Source organism: Phoxinus phoxinus (genome assembly GCF_949152265.1).
Source record: "Phoxinus phoxinus genome assembly, chromosome: 23".
Lineage (NCBI taxonomy): Eukaryota > Metazoa > Chordata > Actinopteri > Cypriniformes > Leuciscidae > Phoxinus > Phoxinus phoxinus.
Window position 1 is genome coordinate 17,514,971 of NC_136898.1, and position 19,218 is coordinate 17,534,188.

Genomic DNA, 19,218 nt, shown 5'->3' on the forward strand with positions numbered 1-19,218 from the left:
ACAAGAAAAAAAATATAAAATTACAAAAGAATGCCTATTTTCCCATTAATTTTTTGTAAAAAAAAAAAAAAAAAAAAATTGTACAGGGTCGCTGAGGTGTGTAAAAGTGTAAGTATATATTTTTCTGCACAACAATTTGATCTTTTATGAACTGAACCAAGCTCCAAAAGGAAACAAAATAAGCTCTATTTTTTTCTTCTGTAATAGTTACTTTAATATTAGGAGAGTTTAATATGATCACAACAGGTAGAGATCCATCAGTGTTAGATGTAGATCCGGGTCGCTAAAGACACGAATATGTAATGATAGGCGAAACATTCTATTTAAGGGTTACATTTGATCCACCATGTATTAAATACTTTATGCATTTAATACATAATATACATTGGTTAATACAATGATAGGTCTGCCATTAGCACAAAAACAAGACTTGAGGTAAATAAGATTCAAAGTTAAAAACAACATTAGAAAAAGATTTGAGAAAATATTGCACCCATCAGGAAATTTGAGGAAGATACCAATCACCAATATTTAAACACTAAGATCAGCTATATACCAATTGCTTCTTTTTTTTTACTTCCCCTTGCCACTTATTTAATAAACTAAACATATTTCAGCCAAATTACATTGTGAAACGGCACTATGAATAAATGAGTGCAGATCATGACAACAGAGAAAATAAAAAAGCTGTAATTTTCAAAAAGATTTTAGTTTCCAAAACTGCACAAACCTTACCCACATTTTAGTTAAGGGTCAATGCCTAATACAATAAATAATGTCATTAAGACAGCTACTGCCTAAACCAATTTAGCACACCAAAAAACCCTATGGCACCCCTTTACCAAGTTAAACTTAACTAGCATTAGTTCGTTATTTCCACAAGCACAAGAAAACTTAATTTAAAACATTTTAGATTTTAAATTCTGGAATACATCACTTTGCATTTAGGAGGCAGTTTTTGTAGAGCCCTTAGCGGAGTAGTGGCTGCTGGAGCCCCCAAATTTTAGTTAAAACAGAATGCCTACCAAAAAATAAATAATAATTAACCAATTTGTTATACTGAAAAACCCTAGATGGCACCCCTTTACCAAGGTAAATAAACTCAACTAGCATGAGTTATATCCTTTGAATGTTGCATTAAACCCACAAGAACAAGAAACACTTTCAAACATTTATTCAGTTTTATTCTGGAAGACATCACTTTGCATTATGAGGCAGTTTTTGTAGAGTCCCTTAGCCCTTGACGGAGTAGTAGAGGCTTGAGGAAGGGTTGCTTGAATAGCTGGACACCTGACCCAGATTCACGTAGAGCCTGTGCAGTCTGCGGGATACCAGAAAACATACCAACAGAAGATGCTTGGGCACTCAAGCCTAAAGATGGAGCTCTGTTGGAACCTGTGAGGCGCTGCAATGTCACAAAACGCTCAGATATCTTCTTACTGATTGGGGAGTCGGGAGGAGCTTGAGATGAAAGTCTAGAGGTTCTTTCAGCTACACCAAGGAGACCCTGGGTTCGCAGAGAGTCTGAGCCATACAGGCCATTTGACCTCTGATTACTGGTAGTAACAGATAGGGGAGGGTAACCAAGCTTGGCATGAGACTCAGGGGTGTACTTGCTGGAGAGGCTTTGAGAAAGGCCACCATAACTTGTGGTACCATCCTGTGCAGAAACAAACCGTCCAGAATCTCCTGATGAGCCTCCTGCTGAAGACAGGAAAGAGAAGCTACTCTGTATTGGAGAGCTTTGAGACAGAGAGCTACCCTGTGACACAACTCCACCTGAAGTCTGAATACCTTGAGAAGGCTTCCATCTTTGGGACTTCTGGCTCTGGGACAGAGAATAGCTTTGAATCGCTTGGTTGGACTGGCTAGCAACATCTTGGGGCGAGGACAATGATACACAATGACAATTATAGGATGGAGATGCAGGGGCAAACTGACTTGTGGTCGCTTGGGCCTGGAGTGATCCACCATAAGTGGTGCTTCCCTCAACGCTAAATGGAGTAGAGGACCCTGACACGGTGCCATAGCTAGAGGTAAACTGCTTTCCTGAACTCTGGATTGCAGCAGACTGACCGGCAGCACCTTGGGGTGAGGATGGTGATACACTTGGATAGGAGGACGAAGACCCAGAGGCAAACTGACTTGGGGTACCTTGAGGTTGCAGTGATCCACCATATTTGTTGCTTCCCTGAAGGCTGAATGGAGTAGAGGACCCTGACACTGTGCCATAGCTGGAGGTAAACTGCTTCCTCGAACTCTGGACGGCGGCAGACTGACCAGCAGCACCTTGGGGTGAGGATGATGATACACTTGGATAGGATGATGAAGACCCAGAGGCAAACTGACTTGTGGTACCTTGAGGCTTGAGTGATGTCCCATAAGTGGTGCTTCCCTGAAGGCTGAATGGAGTAGAGGACCCTGACACAGTGCCATAGCTAGAGGTAAACTGCTTCCGTGAATTCTGGACTGTAGCAGACTGACTGGGAGCACCTTGGGGTGAGGATGGTGATACACTTGGATAGGAGGATGAAAATCCAGAGGCAAACTGACTTGAGGTACCTTGAGGCTGCAGTGATCCACCATAAGTGTTGCTTTCCTGAAGGCTGAATGGAGTAGAGGACCCTGACACTGTGCTATAGCTAGAGGTAAACTGCTTCCTCGAACTCTGGACAGCGGCAGACTGACCGACAGCACCTTGGGGTGAGGATAATGATACACTTGGATAGGATGAAGACCCAGAGGCAAACTGACTTGTGGTACCTAGAGGCTTGAGTGATGCTCCATAAGTAGTGCTTCCCTGCAAGTTGAAGGGAGTAGAGGACCCTTCCGGGGTGCCAGTGCTGCCTGTGATGGTAGAGGTAAACTGCTTTCGATAACTCTGGACTGTAGCAGACAAACTGGCAGCACCTTGGGGTGAGGATAATGATACACTTGGGTAGGAGGATGAAGACCCAGAGGCAAACTGACCTGGGGTACCTTGAGGCTGCAGTGATCCACCATAAGTGTTGCTTTCCTGAAGGCTGAATGGAGTAGAGGACCCTGACACTGTGCCATAGCTAGAGGTAAACTGCTTCCTCGAACTCTGGACAGCGGCAGACTGACCGACAGCACCTTGGGGTGAGGATAATGATACACTTGGATAGGAGGATGAAAATCCAGAGGCAAACTGACTTGGGGTACCTTGAGGCTGCAGTGATCCACCATAAGTGTTGCTTTCCTGAAGGTTGAATGGAGTAGAGGACCCTGACACTGTGCCATGGCTAGAGGTAAACTGCTTCCTCGAACTCTGGACAGCGGCAGACTGACCGACAGCACCTTGGGGTGAGGATAATGATACACTTGGATAGGAGGATGAAAATCCAGAGGCAAACTGACTTGGGGTACCTTGAGGCTGCAGTGATCCACCATAAGTGTTGCTTTCCTGAAGGTTGAATGGAGTAGAGGACCCTGACACTGTGCCATAGCTAGAGGTAAACTGCTTCCTCGAACTCTGGACAGCGGCATACTGACCGACAGCACCTTGGGGTGAGGATAATGATACACTTGGATAGGATGGTGAAGACCCAGGGGCAAACTGACTTGTGGTACCTTGAGGCTGGACAGAACCACTGTAAGTACTACTCATTCCTTGAGGAGCAAAACCAGTATAGGCCCCAAACAGAGCCCCAGAGCTATGATGAGCAGCTTGGTGCGAAGGCATGGGAACACTCGCATATTTGGTAGGAGATGCAGGGGCATACATGCCCACAATGCCCTGAGGCTTCAGAGATAAGGTAGAAGTAGAAGTTGTCAATTGAGTGCCAGACCTGCTCTGGGTGCTTGTAGACACACTAGGTGAACTTTGAACACTTGTGTACTGGCTAGAAATACCAATTGGTAAGGAATCAAATTTTCTATGCATCAGGGATCCTGGGGCATACCGACTAGAAGTGCTAAGTGATTGGGACACACCCCTATAACTGCCACTTTCAACTTGTGTGGGGAGGAGTTGCCCAGAACTTCCAGACAATTCAGGCCGAGAGTTTCCCTGAGAAGTGGAAGCCGAGCCCTGAGTCAAGGTAGACAAAATGCTTTGAGAAAGACTACTCTGAGTGTCTAAAGGTGAAGACAGACCTGTTGACTGTGAATCTGTGTTAACCATAAACAAGCTGGGAGTGCTTTGACTATTACTAGACTGGCTAGAAATCTCCAAAGGTGATGGCAGGAGTTGATTTGAGGTTTCTTGAGATTGGGGAGACAAGTCAACTTGAAAGGAAGAGCCAGAAGCTTCCAGCAAACTGCCAGAACTACTCTGAGAGCTCAAACTATACAGACTGGGGGTACTCTGATCACTGGTAGACTGACTAGGAACAGATGAAGAACTAAGCTTGTTATAGGAGTCAAGGGTATCAGAGGCACCTTGAGACTGAGGCAAACCACTGTAACTGCTTTCACCCTGAGGGGAGATCGATTGACCAGAGCCTTCTGAAAGTGGTGGAGGGCTAGCTTGAGAGTTGTAAGTGGCACCTGGAGCAGATGAACTGTTGTACAATACACTCCCCTGAGAGAACACAGGCAAATTGGCTTCTATTGATTTAGCACCAGAAGTTTCCTGGGAGCTGGACATGTACAAACTAGGGGAGCTCTGATTACTGGTGGACAGGCCAGAAGTGCCAAGTACAGCAGGGAAGTTAGTACTGTCTCCTTGTGCAGAAACGCTAGCAGTATCCGTAATGGTTGATCCAGAGGAACCGTGGAGTAATGTAAAACTGCCTGCAAGCTGTTCATTTAAGGGTAGGGGCAAGGAAGCCAAAATTGAGTTGCTTGGAACGGTTTGGGCGTAGGACGTTGATTCAAGCCTGCTGGAAACACCACCTTTAACAAACTTGAGTAAGTTCAGCCTTTTCAGGGGTCTGTTAGTGAATACACTAGAGCCCACTTCAGGCAAAATCCCAGACACGGGGACCTCTGACACTGAAGACTGGACTGCACGAGGTGAGAAAGTATTGTCAGAAGGCTGACCCCACTGGCGGTAGGCATTTGAATAAGCTCCACCTGTGAATTAAACAAAACAGAAAGCTTTGTAGATAGACCCCCACAATAATAATAATAATAATAAATAAAGCTTAGAAAACCAAGGAGAGATAGATAAATTGTACCTTTAAATCCAGAAGCATTGCCCAAAATCAGGAAGATTACAAACAAGGGTAACCTGCAAGTATTTACACAAAATATTAATTACATGACATAAAAAAATAACCTTAATATTTGCAGAATCATTCACAAACACAGATTGTTTACATTCATAAACTCACTTGTTCCACCATTGATCCATGGCAAACAAAATCCCTTTCACTTTCTCAAAACACTACACAGAGGACACAAATACAAGCATACATGTAGCTGGAGATAAGTGTATTTTATAGGCCCTCATTAGTCCAATTAAGAGAAAATAACTAATTAAATGAAACATCGTTCACCTGGGAAACTTACTGGCTGTTAAAAGATAATTGATTGTTTTATGAAGGCTCTGATACCCTCTGCTGTTTAAACATTGTAAAGTAGATAATTAATTCAGACTTTCATCTAATGTCTAGGATATCTCATATACCTTATACAAAATGAGCTTGATCACCTCATGATGACCTTTATGAGTTTTTTTTTTTTTTTGTCATAATGTAATGCAGACTTTGCAGAGACAATTACTGATATATGGGGCGGATACGTTTTATGATTGGGCACATGCAGAAGAAAAAATCTGTTTATGCCAAATTGGGTGAAGTCTAAAAACAATCCTGTACATTTTCTTATTGTCTGACTTAGCACGTTACAGTTCATGGACATGGTTAAGAAAAACTGCAACATTTCTTACAAAATGTGTTCGCACAATTGAGAACCACTGTGCTTTGTAAAGTCCCTAGTTCCCTGTTGTGCAAATTTAATCAGTACCAACATTGACATCAGTCAATCAGGATGTGCATTTCTGCAGTATTATATTAGATTACTTTCATCATGATCATTAATTTACACCACATCAAAGTTTATTTAATGAAGCAAGTAGTCACATACATAATTCCAATATAGTGTTCATGCATTAGGATAACCACTTCATTATGAATTCACTTGATATTACGCACTGTATCACAGTAAATATTGATGGCACCAAAATAAATTATAATAAATACATTACTTACATAACTATAAATTACACATTTTTAAACAAAACATAAATTAACTAACAGTACGACAAAGCATGAAAAAAAAAAAGTGCTCAGTGTTTGGATTGCTTCCTTTGATTTGATAGGGTAACTGTGCTTATTTATTCCCTTTTAATGCATTCTATGAACATATGGCTTCCTTTTATACTTTATGATACATTTGTACTTATAGATATGTAGTGAATTCATTATAATGATGACAAATTCATAGAATACATTAAGCCATTATACATATATATTTGTGACATACTAGTAGTTTGTCAGTTCTAAAATTTTGCAGGCTAAGAGAAAAGTTGGCCTTTACATCATATACCACTTGGTCAGAACACTGTTTGACACACTGAGCTACACACAAAAGAACTTCCACACTATAGTGTAGCAGACGATATACATACAATATTTTCTTTACTACTTAGCAAAACTTTCACAATAAATAAATACCAAAAGCAGCAATCAAAAAACAACTTTGTAATCCGTCAGTGTAGACTTGGTGTACTTGATTTGATCAGAGAGATTGAGTAACATCTAGAAGTGTAGAAGACAGATTCATAGCTGTTTGAAAGACAAAGTGAATGAACAAGGAAGGAAGCAAGACTAATGTTTGGAGTCTCGGGGATAAAACTCAGCCAGAGTGCTCTGGGGAATCCTCTTCAGCATCTCTTTGGGGAAGATTCTCAAGAGCTGCCAGCCAATGTCCAATGTTTCGAACACAGTTCGGTTCTCATATGCACCTGTCATACATATATATATATTAGTACAGCCCATTGCCATTCACGGAATTTGATTACAATTGATAAAAAAAAAAAGTGTACACTATTTTTTTTATTTTTCTACGTTCTAAATGTCCTTTCTACGGAGAGATGTGGTGGTGGAAAAAATTTAGGATGGGAGATTTCTTTTTTTTTTCCTTTTTTTAATCTTTTGCATTCACTCGAGAAACTTTGCGTTCCCTTGCAAAGAAATTTCCGGTCCCACGCAAAACCTTTGCGTTCCCTCGCAAAGTTATTTGCATTCCCACACAAAACCTGTTGTGAGCTCGGACAGACACTTCCTGCTTAATGTCCCGCTGGCAGTGTCTCAGAGCTCCGTACGTTAATGGATACTTTACCCCCCCCTTTAGCTCCCCCCCCAAAAAAAATAAAAATTCTGTAATCATTCACTCATCCTAAAGTTTGTTCTGCTGAACACAAAAGAAGATACCGGTACTTGGAAGAATGTGGGAAACCAAACAGTTGCTTGTCCCCATTGACTTCCATAGCATGAAAAAAATTAAATACTACAGAAGTCAATGGGGAGCACAAACTGTTTGGTTACCCACATTCTTCAAAATATCTTCTTTTTTGTTCAACACAACATAGAAACTCAAACAGGTTTAGAACAACCTGAGAGTGAGTAAATGATGGCAGATTTTTTGTTTTTGGGTGAACTATCCCTTTACAATAAGATTTTTACATCATTCCACAGGTGCCCTCCTGTTTTTACTTACCCTGGGCAATAAAGTTCTTCTCAAATTTCTGTAAGAACTCCAAGTACAACAAGTCATCAGATGTCAGTGCTTCTTCCCCAACCACGGCCTTCATTGCTTGCACATCTTTCCCGATAGCATAGCAAGCATACTGCAAAAGAGGAGATGCTTTGTCACAGTAAAATGTCCATACACAATTAACTCAAAACCTTAGATAAATAAAATAAACATTTGCATGAAAAAAACACAACAACAATTATTTGTGAAAGAGACCAATTGCTTTGGTCAGAATACAGGTGTTGTTCTTTCTTCGTTTCTTTACAATTTACAATTCCATTAAAATGTTTGCGATAGAAAATACATTTTTATTTATTTACAAGATGCATTAAACCGTTCAAAGGGGGAAAAAGACTCTACAGAAAACATTTCTATTTCAAATAAATGCTGTTCTTTTCGAATATTAAAATAGAAAACAGGCATTTTAAATGTAAATCATTTCAGAATTGTACTGTTTTTACTGTAAATAAATGCAGTCTTGGTGAGTATAAGAGACTTTTTTCAAAACAATATTACAAACCCCAAACTTCTGAACAGTAATACATGTTCATCCATACTTACCAGCTGATTAGAAACATCGGAGTGGTCTTTGCGTGTCATTCCCTCGCCAATGGCAGATTTCATCAATCGGGACAAAGAAGGTAGTACATTGATAGGAGGATAGATCTGCATAGAAATATCAAAAGTTGGTATAAAAACAGCACATGACATTTATTAAAGGGTTAGATCACCCAAAATCTTTTTGATTCTGTCATCGTTTACTCAAACTCATGTTGTTCCAAACCAATAAGACTGTCGTTCATCTTCAGAACACAAATGAAGATATTTTTACTACAATCTGAGTGTTTTCTTTCCCTCCATTGACAGCTACGCAACTACCACTTTGACTCTTCAAAAAGTTCATAAAGAAAAGGCTAAACTAATCCATATGGATTGAGTGGTTTAGTCCAAATTTTCTGAAGAGACTCGATCGCTTTATATGCTGAACAGAATTAATTTAGGCTTTTATTCACATATAAACATTCATCAGCTCACACATCAGTTTTGGTAAATGGAAGCTCAAGCAAGTTGTGTTACGCACGTTTGAGCTTGGACTAAATTGATATGGATTCGTTTTACAATCTCTTTATGAATTTTTTAAGTGTCAAAGTGGTAGTTACATAGCTGTCAATGGAGAGTACAGAAAGCTAGACTTTAGTAAAAATATCTTCATTTGTGTTACGAATATGAACGAAAGTCTTACGGGTTTGGGTCAGTAAATGATGACAAAATGTTCATTATGGGTGAACTATCTCTTTAATGGAGTATTCAACTAATGTTCACACTGTAAGCTTGCCTGTCTGTTATGAAGCTGTCTGTCCACATAAATTTGGCCCTCAGTGATGTAGCCAGTTAAATCCGGAATAGGATGTGTAATATCTGCAGATAATAGTAAGCAAACCATTGAAGTAGTAAGCAAACCATTTATGATGATATAAGGATTAAAAGATGAGTAGGTAGATGTTTGCTGACCATCGTTGGGCATAGTGAGGATTGGGATTTGGGTGATGGAGCCATTGCGTCCCTCCACACGTCCGGCCCTCTCGTATATCGTGGCCAGATCGGTGTACATGTAACCTGGGAAACCACGTCGACCAGGAACCTCTTCTCGAGCCGCAGAGACCTTCAAGACCATGATAGAGTTTAATGCATAGCAATGAGCAGCAAGTTTAGAATTAATCCTAACGGCTGTCAGTATACATTCACATATTATATCGTACCTCTCGTAAAGCTTCGGCATAAGAGCTCATGTCAGTCAATATGACCAGCACGTGTTTCTCACACTGGTAAGCCAGAAACTCAGCTGCGGTAAGTGCAAGGCGAGGGGTGATGATGCGTTCAATCCTGAAACAGGGAAATCAAACTTTTTGGTCCAAGTTGCTCCCCCAAAAAAACATCATGTACTCACGTTCATGTTGTTCCAAACCTGCATGACATTTTTAAGGATTGCACTCTTCTTGAATTAATTTAGTTTTGGTCTACTTGGAATCATTTAGAACACAAGTCATATAGAATGACATGAGGGTGAGTAAATGATGACAGAATTTCATTTTTGGGTGAACTATCCCTTTACTTTCAAGAATATTCGAGAGAATACTGACGTGGGATCATTGGCCAAATTTAAAAAGAGGCACACGTTGTCCATGGATCCGTTCTCTTCAAAATCGGACTTAAAAAATCTTGCAGTCTCCATGTTGACCTAAAGATACAACCAATGTCATGGAGATATCCCACTGGTATGGATGCATTTATTTAGATTGAAAACTTTTAATCCGAAGTGCTCCTTACCCCCATGGCAGCAAACACAATGGCAAAGTTATCCTCACTGTAATCCATCACATCTTTGGATTTCTTCACCAATCCCGCCTGACGACAGATCTGTGCAGCAATCTGGGAAAAGAAGAAGAAAATTGTTAGGTAACTACATTAGACACTAAATAGTCAAGCAACAGAAGTGGACAGTAAGTGTATTTGTTTTTATTTTTTATTTAATTTAAGAACAGTTGTCGTTGCTAGGAAACATTGTTTTGTTTACCACTGCGTTTAATGGTAAACGTACTCGGTTACTAACGTAACCTCGGTTCTCTCTAGAAGAGGGAACGAGTACTGCGTCGAAAGACGCTACGGGAAAGATTTATTTTCCGAGATTGAAGCCTAAAAATTAATCCTTAATTTTGTAAAATTTGTAAAACGCTTTTCTGTAGCATACAACCTTAGGCGGAGCAATTCGTGCGCCTATTGGCTGCTCCGCCAGAAAAGCACAGCCTATGCGAGGCCAGTGACGCTTGACCAACTGCGTCACCTCCCGCCGAAACGGGCGCTACACGCATCATAGGACTGGATTCAAGCCGCCACAGCCGTCTGATACAAGCACCTCAGCAGGACGAGCCCTTTACCTGAAGCCGCTGGTCTTCGCCGCCTTCAGCTGTCGTTCCCTGCTGCGCTTCTCCGGCGTGGAATATCCTTTTCAACTTTGTGTGTGTTTTGTGTGTGTGTTCACCGCTGCGTCACACATTTTTTCATCACAAAAGAGTACGAGTGTCTTTATCAAGATGCCTCGTGATTCCTGTGGCTCCTGCCGAGCCGCGCTCATCGACGGGGACCACCACGTGTTGTGTGTTTCCTGCTTGGGTGAGGAACATGCAGCTATCGCTCTCGGTGATGGCGGCTGCCATCACTGTGATATGATGCCCATCGCGACTCTGCGGACTCGCCTCGCATCATTCACCGAAGCTGCTCCACCACCCCCTGCCTAAGGTTGTATGCTACAGAAAAGCGTTTTACAAATTTTACAAAATTAAGGATTAATTTTTAGGCTTCAATCTCGGAAAATAAATCTTTCCAGTAGCGTCTTTCGACGCAGTACGAGATAACTCTACGTAAGAGAACTGTGTTTACCATTTGTTCTCATGCCATGTCGCGTGGTTTTTCAGTTTCATTTAGTTAAATACTAAGGAGTGGCCAACTAAATTGAATAATGTTTCAGGCAGGTACATTTGAAATAGAAATCTTTTGTAACATTATAAATGTATTTAAGGTCACTTTAATATATTTAAAGGGATACAGTACCTCACCGCTGGAGTGTGTATTTAAATTGGTTCATGTATGTAGTAGAAATGTGAAATTATTTTAGAAGTTGGTGCCTTCTAGACTCAGAAAAGACCTCATGTGGAGGAAATACAGCAACTCTCAGAATGCACTTGCTTCGAACCAAAATTAAGATTTTTGCGTCATAGGAAGATTTTTTCTAGACAAAAAATACATAAATCTCTCGTCTCAGGGGGACATGAGGCAGGGAAGCATGGTAATTCAAAAATACTACAGGTTTTCTACCAACTCCAAGGGGGTAATCCATCAGTCGGAAACCGAAGCTTCCCTGGGGGCCGCCATTGGCTATCAAGCCATCACCTAATAATAATTCATTACATTTATATAGCGCTTTTCTGGACACTCAAAGCGCTTTACATAGAAGGGGGGAATCTCCTTAACCACCACCAATGTGCAGCATCCACCTGGATGATGCGACGGCAGCCATATTGCGCCAGAACACCCACCACACACCAGCTTACTGGTGGAGAGGAGACAGTGATGAAGCCAATTAGTATATATATAGGAGGATGATTAGGAGGCCATGATGGACAGAGGCCACTGGGCAAATTTGGCCAGGATGCCGGGGTTACACCCCTACTCTTTCGAAAGACATCCTGGGATTTTTAATGACCACAGAGAGTCAGGACCTCGGTTTAACGTCTCATCCGAAGGACGGAAATTATCACCTGCTGTTAGCATTCCATTGACTCCCATTCATTTTGGCGTCACTTTGACAGCGAATAATTTTACATCTGATGCGTTTAAAGACTCCATCTGTCTATTATTTATTTCTAAAGAAACGCGACAATGCATAAAACAGGGCTCAACATAAAAAAAAATCCCCACTGGCCCCCGGGGCCAGTGGATCAGAGTTTTGCTGGCCCCTTCTATATTTTTACTGTCCCTGAAATAAATATAAGGAAAAGCATGGGAAAACATTTCTGTCATATCAGAATGGGTGCTGAACATAATAAAACGAGGTTACTCGCTGCAGTTCGCTCGCAGACTGCCGCGCAGGGGCGGACTGAGACCAAAAAGTGGCCCTGGACTTTCTGACCCACAGCAGCCCACCACATCCCACATCATAATACATTGGCTCATTAATGTGCAAATAATTTTTAACACTACTTATAGCATAAAAATATTACACAATACAAAAATAAATGCTATTTAAACATTTATTTTAAATAACACAACACATATTAGATCATATTTGTAAAACAAAGGGAAACAAACAGAAGAACATTAAGACACACAACAATATTATATAAAACTATCAAGACATTAACATTTTGCATTAACATAAATCCTCATGGCATAGGCTACTATTAGGCTATCATGTGATATTAAACTTGCTTCTTTTCTTCCAGCTTTTCATCCATAGACAATTATTTGTAATTATCTGCTCAGATAAATTCGCAGTAACGGATCAATATCTCTCTCTCTCTCGCTGTAAAATTAAACGTGAAAGGGAGCGTGTTTCAAGATACTCAACAGGGAGGGAGGGCAATACACTCACATGCACACAAAACACACTCCTTGTCGCCCGCGCGATCGATTCACTCAGCCATTTGCGTAGAAAATAAATGTAATATTATGATTTCCGTCATTTTTTAAATATATTCGTGTAGCCTTCCGAGTGGGCCGGCCCACATTGGCCAGTCCGCCCCTACGGTGAAAAGCGAAGTATCACATCTACTTCACGCCGAAATAGCGAAACTGCTGGGAAAAGGGGCTATAAAGACCGTTCCTCTAACGCAGAGCGAGTCGGGCTTTTACAGACGCTACTTTCTCGTCCCCAAAAAGGGTGGTGGTCTCAGACTCATCCTAGACCTCAGACGTTTGAACAAGCGCTTATGAAACGCTCGTTCAAATTGCTGACAACCAATCCTCGCGCAAATTCGCCGTGAGATCGCATGGTTTATCTCAGTGGATCTGAAAGACGCTTACTTTCAGATACAGATAGCATCCCGTCACAGGCCATTCTTGATTTTCGCCTCCGAGGGTCGAGCTTATAAGTACAATGTCCTGACGTTCGGTCTGTCCCTAGCACCTCGCAGGCTCGCACGTTCACGAAGTGCCCCCCAACAACGGAGTATGCGAATACTGAACTACATCGACGATTGGCTGATTTTAGCTCAATCAGAGGCAGAGCTTATAATTCACAGCCGGAATATTAAATAACCTGAAGTAACATTGACACTCTTCGCGCCACTGTGTGTGACGAATTGCGGTTTGTTTTGCTGATGGCCAGTCACTGGCCAATCAGCTTGCCCGACATACTCTTTTACTGGCCCCGGGCCATCGGGCCATTGCTTATGTCGAGCCCTGCATAAAAGGCTCCATTACCTTGTATCTTTCGTTATGGCTCCGTAGAAGCAGTTTTTGTAAAAATAGGCTAACGATTGCGACATAACCACTCGACTCTCTGTCGCAGTCGAGAAATTACCGTATAGACAGGCGGAGAAGCTTGCAAGCAATCGGGGGGACGTGGAGGCATAAAGTCTGATAAAGTCAAGAGAGAAGCCCACAGAGAGTCAAAGTTGATCTTACTGCTAGCTCATGGACAGCTAATACTCACGCTCTCCGTCTCTGCGAGATTCGGAAGGGAATGATTCAGATTTCTCTCGGCACAGCTACTAGAAGACTGACAGCTGTCAGACAGGTTGCTCACGTCACATCTACGTCGTCTACGTAAGCTCAGTTTGAGCCTGCGCAGTTCGCTCAGCCATCAGGAAGTGAGTGCTTCTAATTGACTTCACTTTTCTCTATTGAAACCTATGGGGTCGCTGTGTCCATTTTATATACGGTCTATGGTCTCTACTGATACAAAGCTTAATGCTAATCGGTGAAGTATCCCTTTAATGCATCGTTGCTGTATTAAAGTATTCATTTCTTTCAAGATCCACCCCAAAGAAGATGGACTGACAGCGGCCTCACCTCATTGTGGGGTAGACCAGCCGCAGAGAAAATGGGTATTTTTTGTCCTCTGGCAATACTGTTCATGCCATCAATGGCAGAGATGCCGGTCTGGATCATTTCCTCAGGATAAATACGACACTGAGGATTAATCGGCTGACCTGCAGGAAGCAGGAGGGAATTTGATGGTACATATATCATCAATATAAAAAAAACACTGATAACAGCTTATGTGGTGCATCACAGCCTCATTGAAATGTACCCATGATGTCTAAGTAGTCCTCCGCCAACACTGTAGGCCCTCGATCAATCGGCTTCCCTGATCCGTTGAACACACGACCTGTAATAGACAAGTTTAACCAAATACACATAATAAAAAAACATCACATGGCTTCAGAATGCCTCTTTTTTATTATTACCCAGCATATCCTCGGACACAGGTGTACGCAAGATGTCCCCTGTAAATTCACACGTGGTTTTTTTGGCATCAATACCAGATGTTCCCTCAAACACCTACAGATGAAATAATGAGATGCTACAGATCAGATTACAAAATGGTGGGAAAAAGTAAACATGTCTATTTCAGAAGGTGTTATTCCCTGACCTGAACCACAGCTTTGGAGCCTGTGACCTCCAGCACTTGTCCACTCCTCTTGGTGCCATCGGGGAGAGTCAGGTGGACAATCTCAGCATACCTGGGGAACTGCGCCAGGTCACCAGTTAACATCGCATCAAAAACATCAATGTAATCCAGTACTTTCCAAAGAAATTAGCTGATGTTTGCAGAAATCCAATACCTTCACTTGATCCAAAATCACCAGGGGTCCATTAACACCAGCCACGGTTTTATACGCTGAGCACACAATAAACATTAATGTCACTCACAACACAAAAGTGTTGTCATAGTCTAGAGATCAAATCACAAACACAACTAAGGTACGCAAATTCAGCATAAGGGTTTTCTCTTAATTACATAAAGAAAATGTGTAAGCACTGCATTAAGGAAAACAAATACAGTAAAAAATAAAACACATCACCTGATAAAATATGACATCATGCTATGGTCAAAGTGTCTTAAAAAGAAAAATAAAGAAAACAAATGAGAGTGTGTCATTAATATGTGAAAACATAAATAACAGATATAAATAACAAACACAAATAATAAAACACAGAATAAGAATATAAAAGGCCATGATGCCTTAGAAATGTGTTATTCCTATCCTAACATTATTTATACATTTAAGAGATAATTAAGAAATAATTAGATATTTTAATTTTTTTAACTTTTTAACTAAAACAACTTAAACTTGAGTAGGGAATGAACATGTTTAAATTTCGTTTTTTAAAGCTCCTTGCGTGTTTTGACCATCAATGCATCTGATGATGCTGTCATCTATGGCAAGCCAATTTAACATTATTCCTCACAACTAACTATTTATATTTTTAGTACTTATTGAGCCTAATTTCTAGTAAAAAACAACAACACAACAATTAGTAACCAGTAGGGGTGTGCGATATTGACAAAAAATGATATCTCAACATTTTCTGGGATTTTATTGATAACGATAATAAGACGATATTTTGCTCAGTGTGTTTATTGTCAGGTTTGTCAGGTTTAGAACTGCCGTGGACAGTTTTTGATATTGGTCTGTTAGCAGTAGTGACAGAAATGAAACTTTTCAAGTTTAAATGGATTTTTACCTTTTATAGGCATTTTTACCTTTGTAAATATTTATTTAACCTTAAATGTATGCATCATCTTTTTGTGTAATTCTTACATTAGATCAATAAATTAAATTAGAATAATGAGACAAAATATGGCTTTTACCATAGACTGTAAAAAAATAAATATGGATTTAGTTTCCGTGACATCACCAGTAGGTTTCTGAAGAGCATTTTTGAAGCCCATAGTGGGCGGAGCCGGCCGTCGCTATCTTGGTAGCGTCCCCGCAAGTCACTCCCAGATAAACGAAAATGGGCAAAGAACGGCTAACAGACAGCAGACAAACGGCTTATATTGACAGCATCAGCAATCCACCTGTCACTCAAGTGGCCACGCCCTTAATTATGCAGAACCTTAAGGCTTAACATAATTTAAACGGATGAGTTATAAAAAAATCCCCCCAATTTAGATGCATTTGTACAGACTGTTTGTCTGAATGTGAAACTAAAACCGCCAGTAGGTGGCAGCAAGTCACTGTTAATGAGTGAGTCATTGAGTTTCAAGCGATTCATTCGAGCAGCTCTTTCATTAAGGAACGAAGCATTTGACTGTCTTAATGAGGGAGTCCTTGAATCATTCATTCGAATGATTCGTTCATGCAGTAACGAAACTGAATGGGGGCATTCTAAGTGCATTTTAATAGACTAAATGATACAGTGAAAGTGTGCACTCTAAATGCACAAGCGCACTAATCTAACCCACTAGACTACATCACATAGTGTTAGTGTATGCGTGCACTCTCGTCTCTAGGTGTGTTTTTAAAAAGTGAGGAACATACTAATGTCAGATCGCACATCATTAAAACAACAATCACGATATAATCGTAGACGGTATAGGCTATATCGCACACACTAGCAGGGGTTGAACAGACTAGTCGACTTCAATGGTCTGCTACTTTAAGCTTGACGTCGACAAGTCGCTGATCATTCATGGCCTAAAGAGGGCGCAAAAGGGTAATAAATCTTTAAAGTCCACTTTTAAGCTCTGTTTCAGATAAAATGACAAATAACTGTATACTCAGAGAGCGCTCCACACGATATGTTTGATTATACCATCTGCATGCTCAAAATTTATCGCGTGAACCCACTACGTCCTGCTCTGAAAATAACAGCTTTGAAGGACTATACATTATTTGGATAATTGGTCAAAAATAATTCTGTTAAATCTAAATGTTGTTGGATAGAACTGAATAAAGAATAATATATATATTTTTTAATATTAATATATTTCCAGTGCAATTTTAGTGTTACTTTCAATAAAAGTGTGGTTATTTTGTTTTATCGTCTTGAATGTCTTATATTATTCCGTTTTGGCCAAGTGTATTCAAGAATTTTCAGTTTTCGTTTTCATTTCGGTACATCCCTACGATTGACTACTTTATTCTAATTGTCACTTTCAGTGCAAGCCTATTTTTTACTTGCTATTGTACATAATATAAAAATAAAATGTATAATAAAAATAGGCCCATATGACTTAATTTATTGATTTGAAAAATAATATTTCTAGAATAATATATATATATATATATATATATATATATATATATATATATATATATATATATATATAACTGAAATATAATTTTCCTTATTTGGATGGTAACTATTCAGTAGGTAATAGTTGTTATTTTATTCTGGAAGTAGCCTAATGAAAAAACAATAAGTAACAAAAATAAATAACCTACTAGTTAAGGAATAGTCTAAATGATGAACCGGCTTGCCACTCCATCACGATGCAGATCCCACACGCATCAACCAAAATCCTGCATCATGTTGATTTATTAACATCTAATGTGATGAAAATCCAACCAATCATTCATTTAATTTTTTAGATGAACAATATGCATGAACAGGAAATATACCCTCTAGTTAGTAAATTGACCCTAGATTGTTTACCTGACTGCATGTATGTCATAAATGTACAACATCAGAAATGTTAAAATGTTATAAGTCTACAGTTAAAAATAACATGATGATTAGCAGATTCAGTGCAAGTTAAATACAAACACGTCATTCATTCGTTGCGCCATACACACATCATTGTATCGCTCTAGTGGGGTTCTGTTTGCAAGGGCCGTTCATAGTCAGCACTGGACACTCACTCAATCTCGGCTGAGAAATGTAGTCACGAGTCACAGCAAGGACATTTTCCCGAACGGCGACGTGTTTGGTCCCGGTAACCGCAGATGATATTTCGCTGACAGCTCCGCTCACCATTCCCCTAAGAGCCTTCATGATGACTATAATACTCAAAAATCACAACAGGTCTGAAGCTGAGCGTGACAACACGGCTGCACATGCGCAATAGTGCTAATGTGTTTCTCTCCCCTCCCCTTTTCAAAATCGACGCAGTGGACGAGGACGTCCTCTAGAGGTGCATGAGTGGTTGACACGATAACCCATGACGGTATAAAAACAGTATATTTTATAAAATTGTCTCTAGATATTACAATATATTATTAGAATAACAATGTGAGTAAAAAGTTTAAATGAACATTCTGAAAAAATATATATTTATATTCCCCATTAGCTGCACAAACCTTTTTTTATTTTTATGTTCATGTCCAACATGATTTGAAAATGAACTTAAAGCACATATTGTGCTTCAGTGCAAGAACAACTAAGCTCTCGTGCTCATTGAAAAACGTTTATTTGTATTTGTGACCTAGAAATAAAGTAGAATGCTAAATATTTATAAGTCATATTGTATCTTTGTTGAAACACTTCCAGATTTAAAATCAATTTAATTTGAAAGCCCATATTTTCAAAAACAGACTTTCTTTCAAAATGTATTTTCTTAATGTTTAAAAATGTAATATCTGTTATTTGTCAAAAAAAATTATCTTAATTTTATACAATGCAAATTTTATTTTTGTTGTATTTTATACAATACATTGTATAAGCAAATTTAATATACAAGTAATTGTTTAAAATTCTCAGAGTTCAGTTTAAAACTTTTATAACATTAACCTTTCAGTGTAACATCAGCCAATTTTAACAGTAACAGAAACGGCTGAAGGACTATTATTTTGATTGCACTTTATTTTACAGTATGTGCACTTCCGTGTACTTACAGTATACTTACCTAAGAAAGTACTGGGTAATATAAGGTTATTATATTAATAATATAACATGGTTTAAGGTTCATGTTTAGTACCAAGTTACTGTATACAGTTATTGTAATTACTATAGTAAGTAGGACTGTAAAATAAAATGCTACCATTA

The 19,218-nt window shown here is 39.7% G+C and overlaps 2 protein-coding genes across 10 annotated transcripts; both read right to left on the reverse strand.

Annotated features, from left to right (window-relative positions):
- Window positions 1-331: 331 nt before the first annotated feature.
- LOC306991956 (uncharacterized protein) lies at window positions 332-5,379 on the reverse strand. Of its 9 annotated transcripts, XM_079600296.1 has the most exons (7): window positions 5,298-5,377; window positions 5,142-5,194; window positions 3,592-5,037; window positions 3,388-3,522; window positions 3,184-3,318; window positions 2,971-3,114; window positions 332-2,847 (listed from the first exon to the last, which is right to left on the reverse strand). In XM_079600296.1, exons 1-7 carry the CDS (start codon window positions 5,315-5,317, stop codon window positions 1,208-1,210), a joined length of 3,573 nt encoding a protein of 1,190 aa, XP_079456422.1. In that variant the 5' UTR covers window positions 5,318-5,377; the 3' UTR covers window positions 332-1,207. The 9 variants fall into 9 exon arrangements, with proteins under 9 accessions (XP_079456422.1, XP_079456420.1, XP_079456421.1 ...); XM_079600294.1 differs by having other exon boundaries at window positions 332-3,114; XM_079600295.1 differs by having other exon boundaries at window positions 3,388-5,037.
- A 272-nt stretch (window positions 5,380-5,651) lies between these two features.
- atp6v1b2 (ATPase H+ transporting V1 subunit B2) lies at window positions 5,652-18,377 on the reverse strand. The gene is made up of 14 exons (XM_079600013.1): window positions 18,096-18,377; window positions 15,069-15,124; window positions 14,876-14,974; window positions 14,691-14,784; window positions 14,534-14,611; window positions 14,293-14,432; window positions 10,051-10,152; window positions 9,864-9,961; window positions 9,483-9,606; window positions 9,235-9,385; window positions 9,059-9,141; window positions 8,284-8,388; window positions 7,687-7,816; window positions 5,652-6,931 (listed from the first exon to the last, which is right to left on the reverse strand). The coding sequence occupies exons 1-14, from the start codon at window positions 18,226-18,228 to the stop codon at window positions 6,795-6,797; spliced, it is 1,530 nt and encodes a 509-aa protein (XP_079456139.1). The 5' UTR covers window positions 18,229-18,377; the 3' UTR covers window positions 5,652-6,794.
- Between the last annotated feature and the right edge of the window lie 841 nt (window positions 18,378-19,218).

Bases quoted from the DNA above. Each gene is read 5' to 3' on its own strand.
- atp6v1b2 (XM_079600013.1), bottom strand. From the start codon at position 18,228: ATGAAGGCTCTTAGGGGAATGGTGAGCGGAGCTGTCAGCGAAATATCA. The intron at 14,975-15,068 runs GTATTGGATTTC...GACCTGGCGCAG, and splicing joins TGATTTTGGATCAAGTGAAG to TTCCCCAGGTATGCTGAGAT. The intron at 14,785-14,875 runs GTCAGGGAATAA...TTTCATCTGTAG, and splicing joins GCTCCAAAGCTGTGGTTCAG to GTGTTTGAGGGAACATCTGG.
- LOC306991956 (XM_079600288.1), bottom strand. From the start codon at position 5,317: ATGGATCAATGGTGGAACAA. The intron at 5,195-5,297 runs GTGAGTTTATGA...AAATACTTGCAG, and splicing joins ATGGATCAATGGTGGAACAA to GTTACCCTTGTTTGTAATCT. The intron at 5,038-5,141 runs GTACAATTTATC...TTTAATTCACAG, and splicing joins CAATGCTTCTGGATTTAAAG to GTGGAGCTTATTCAAATGCC.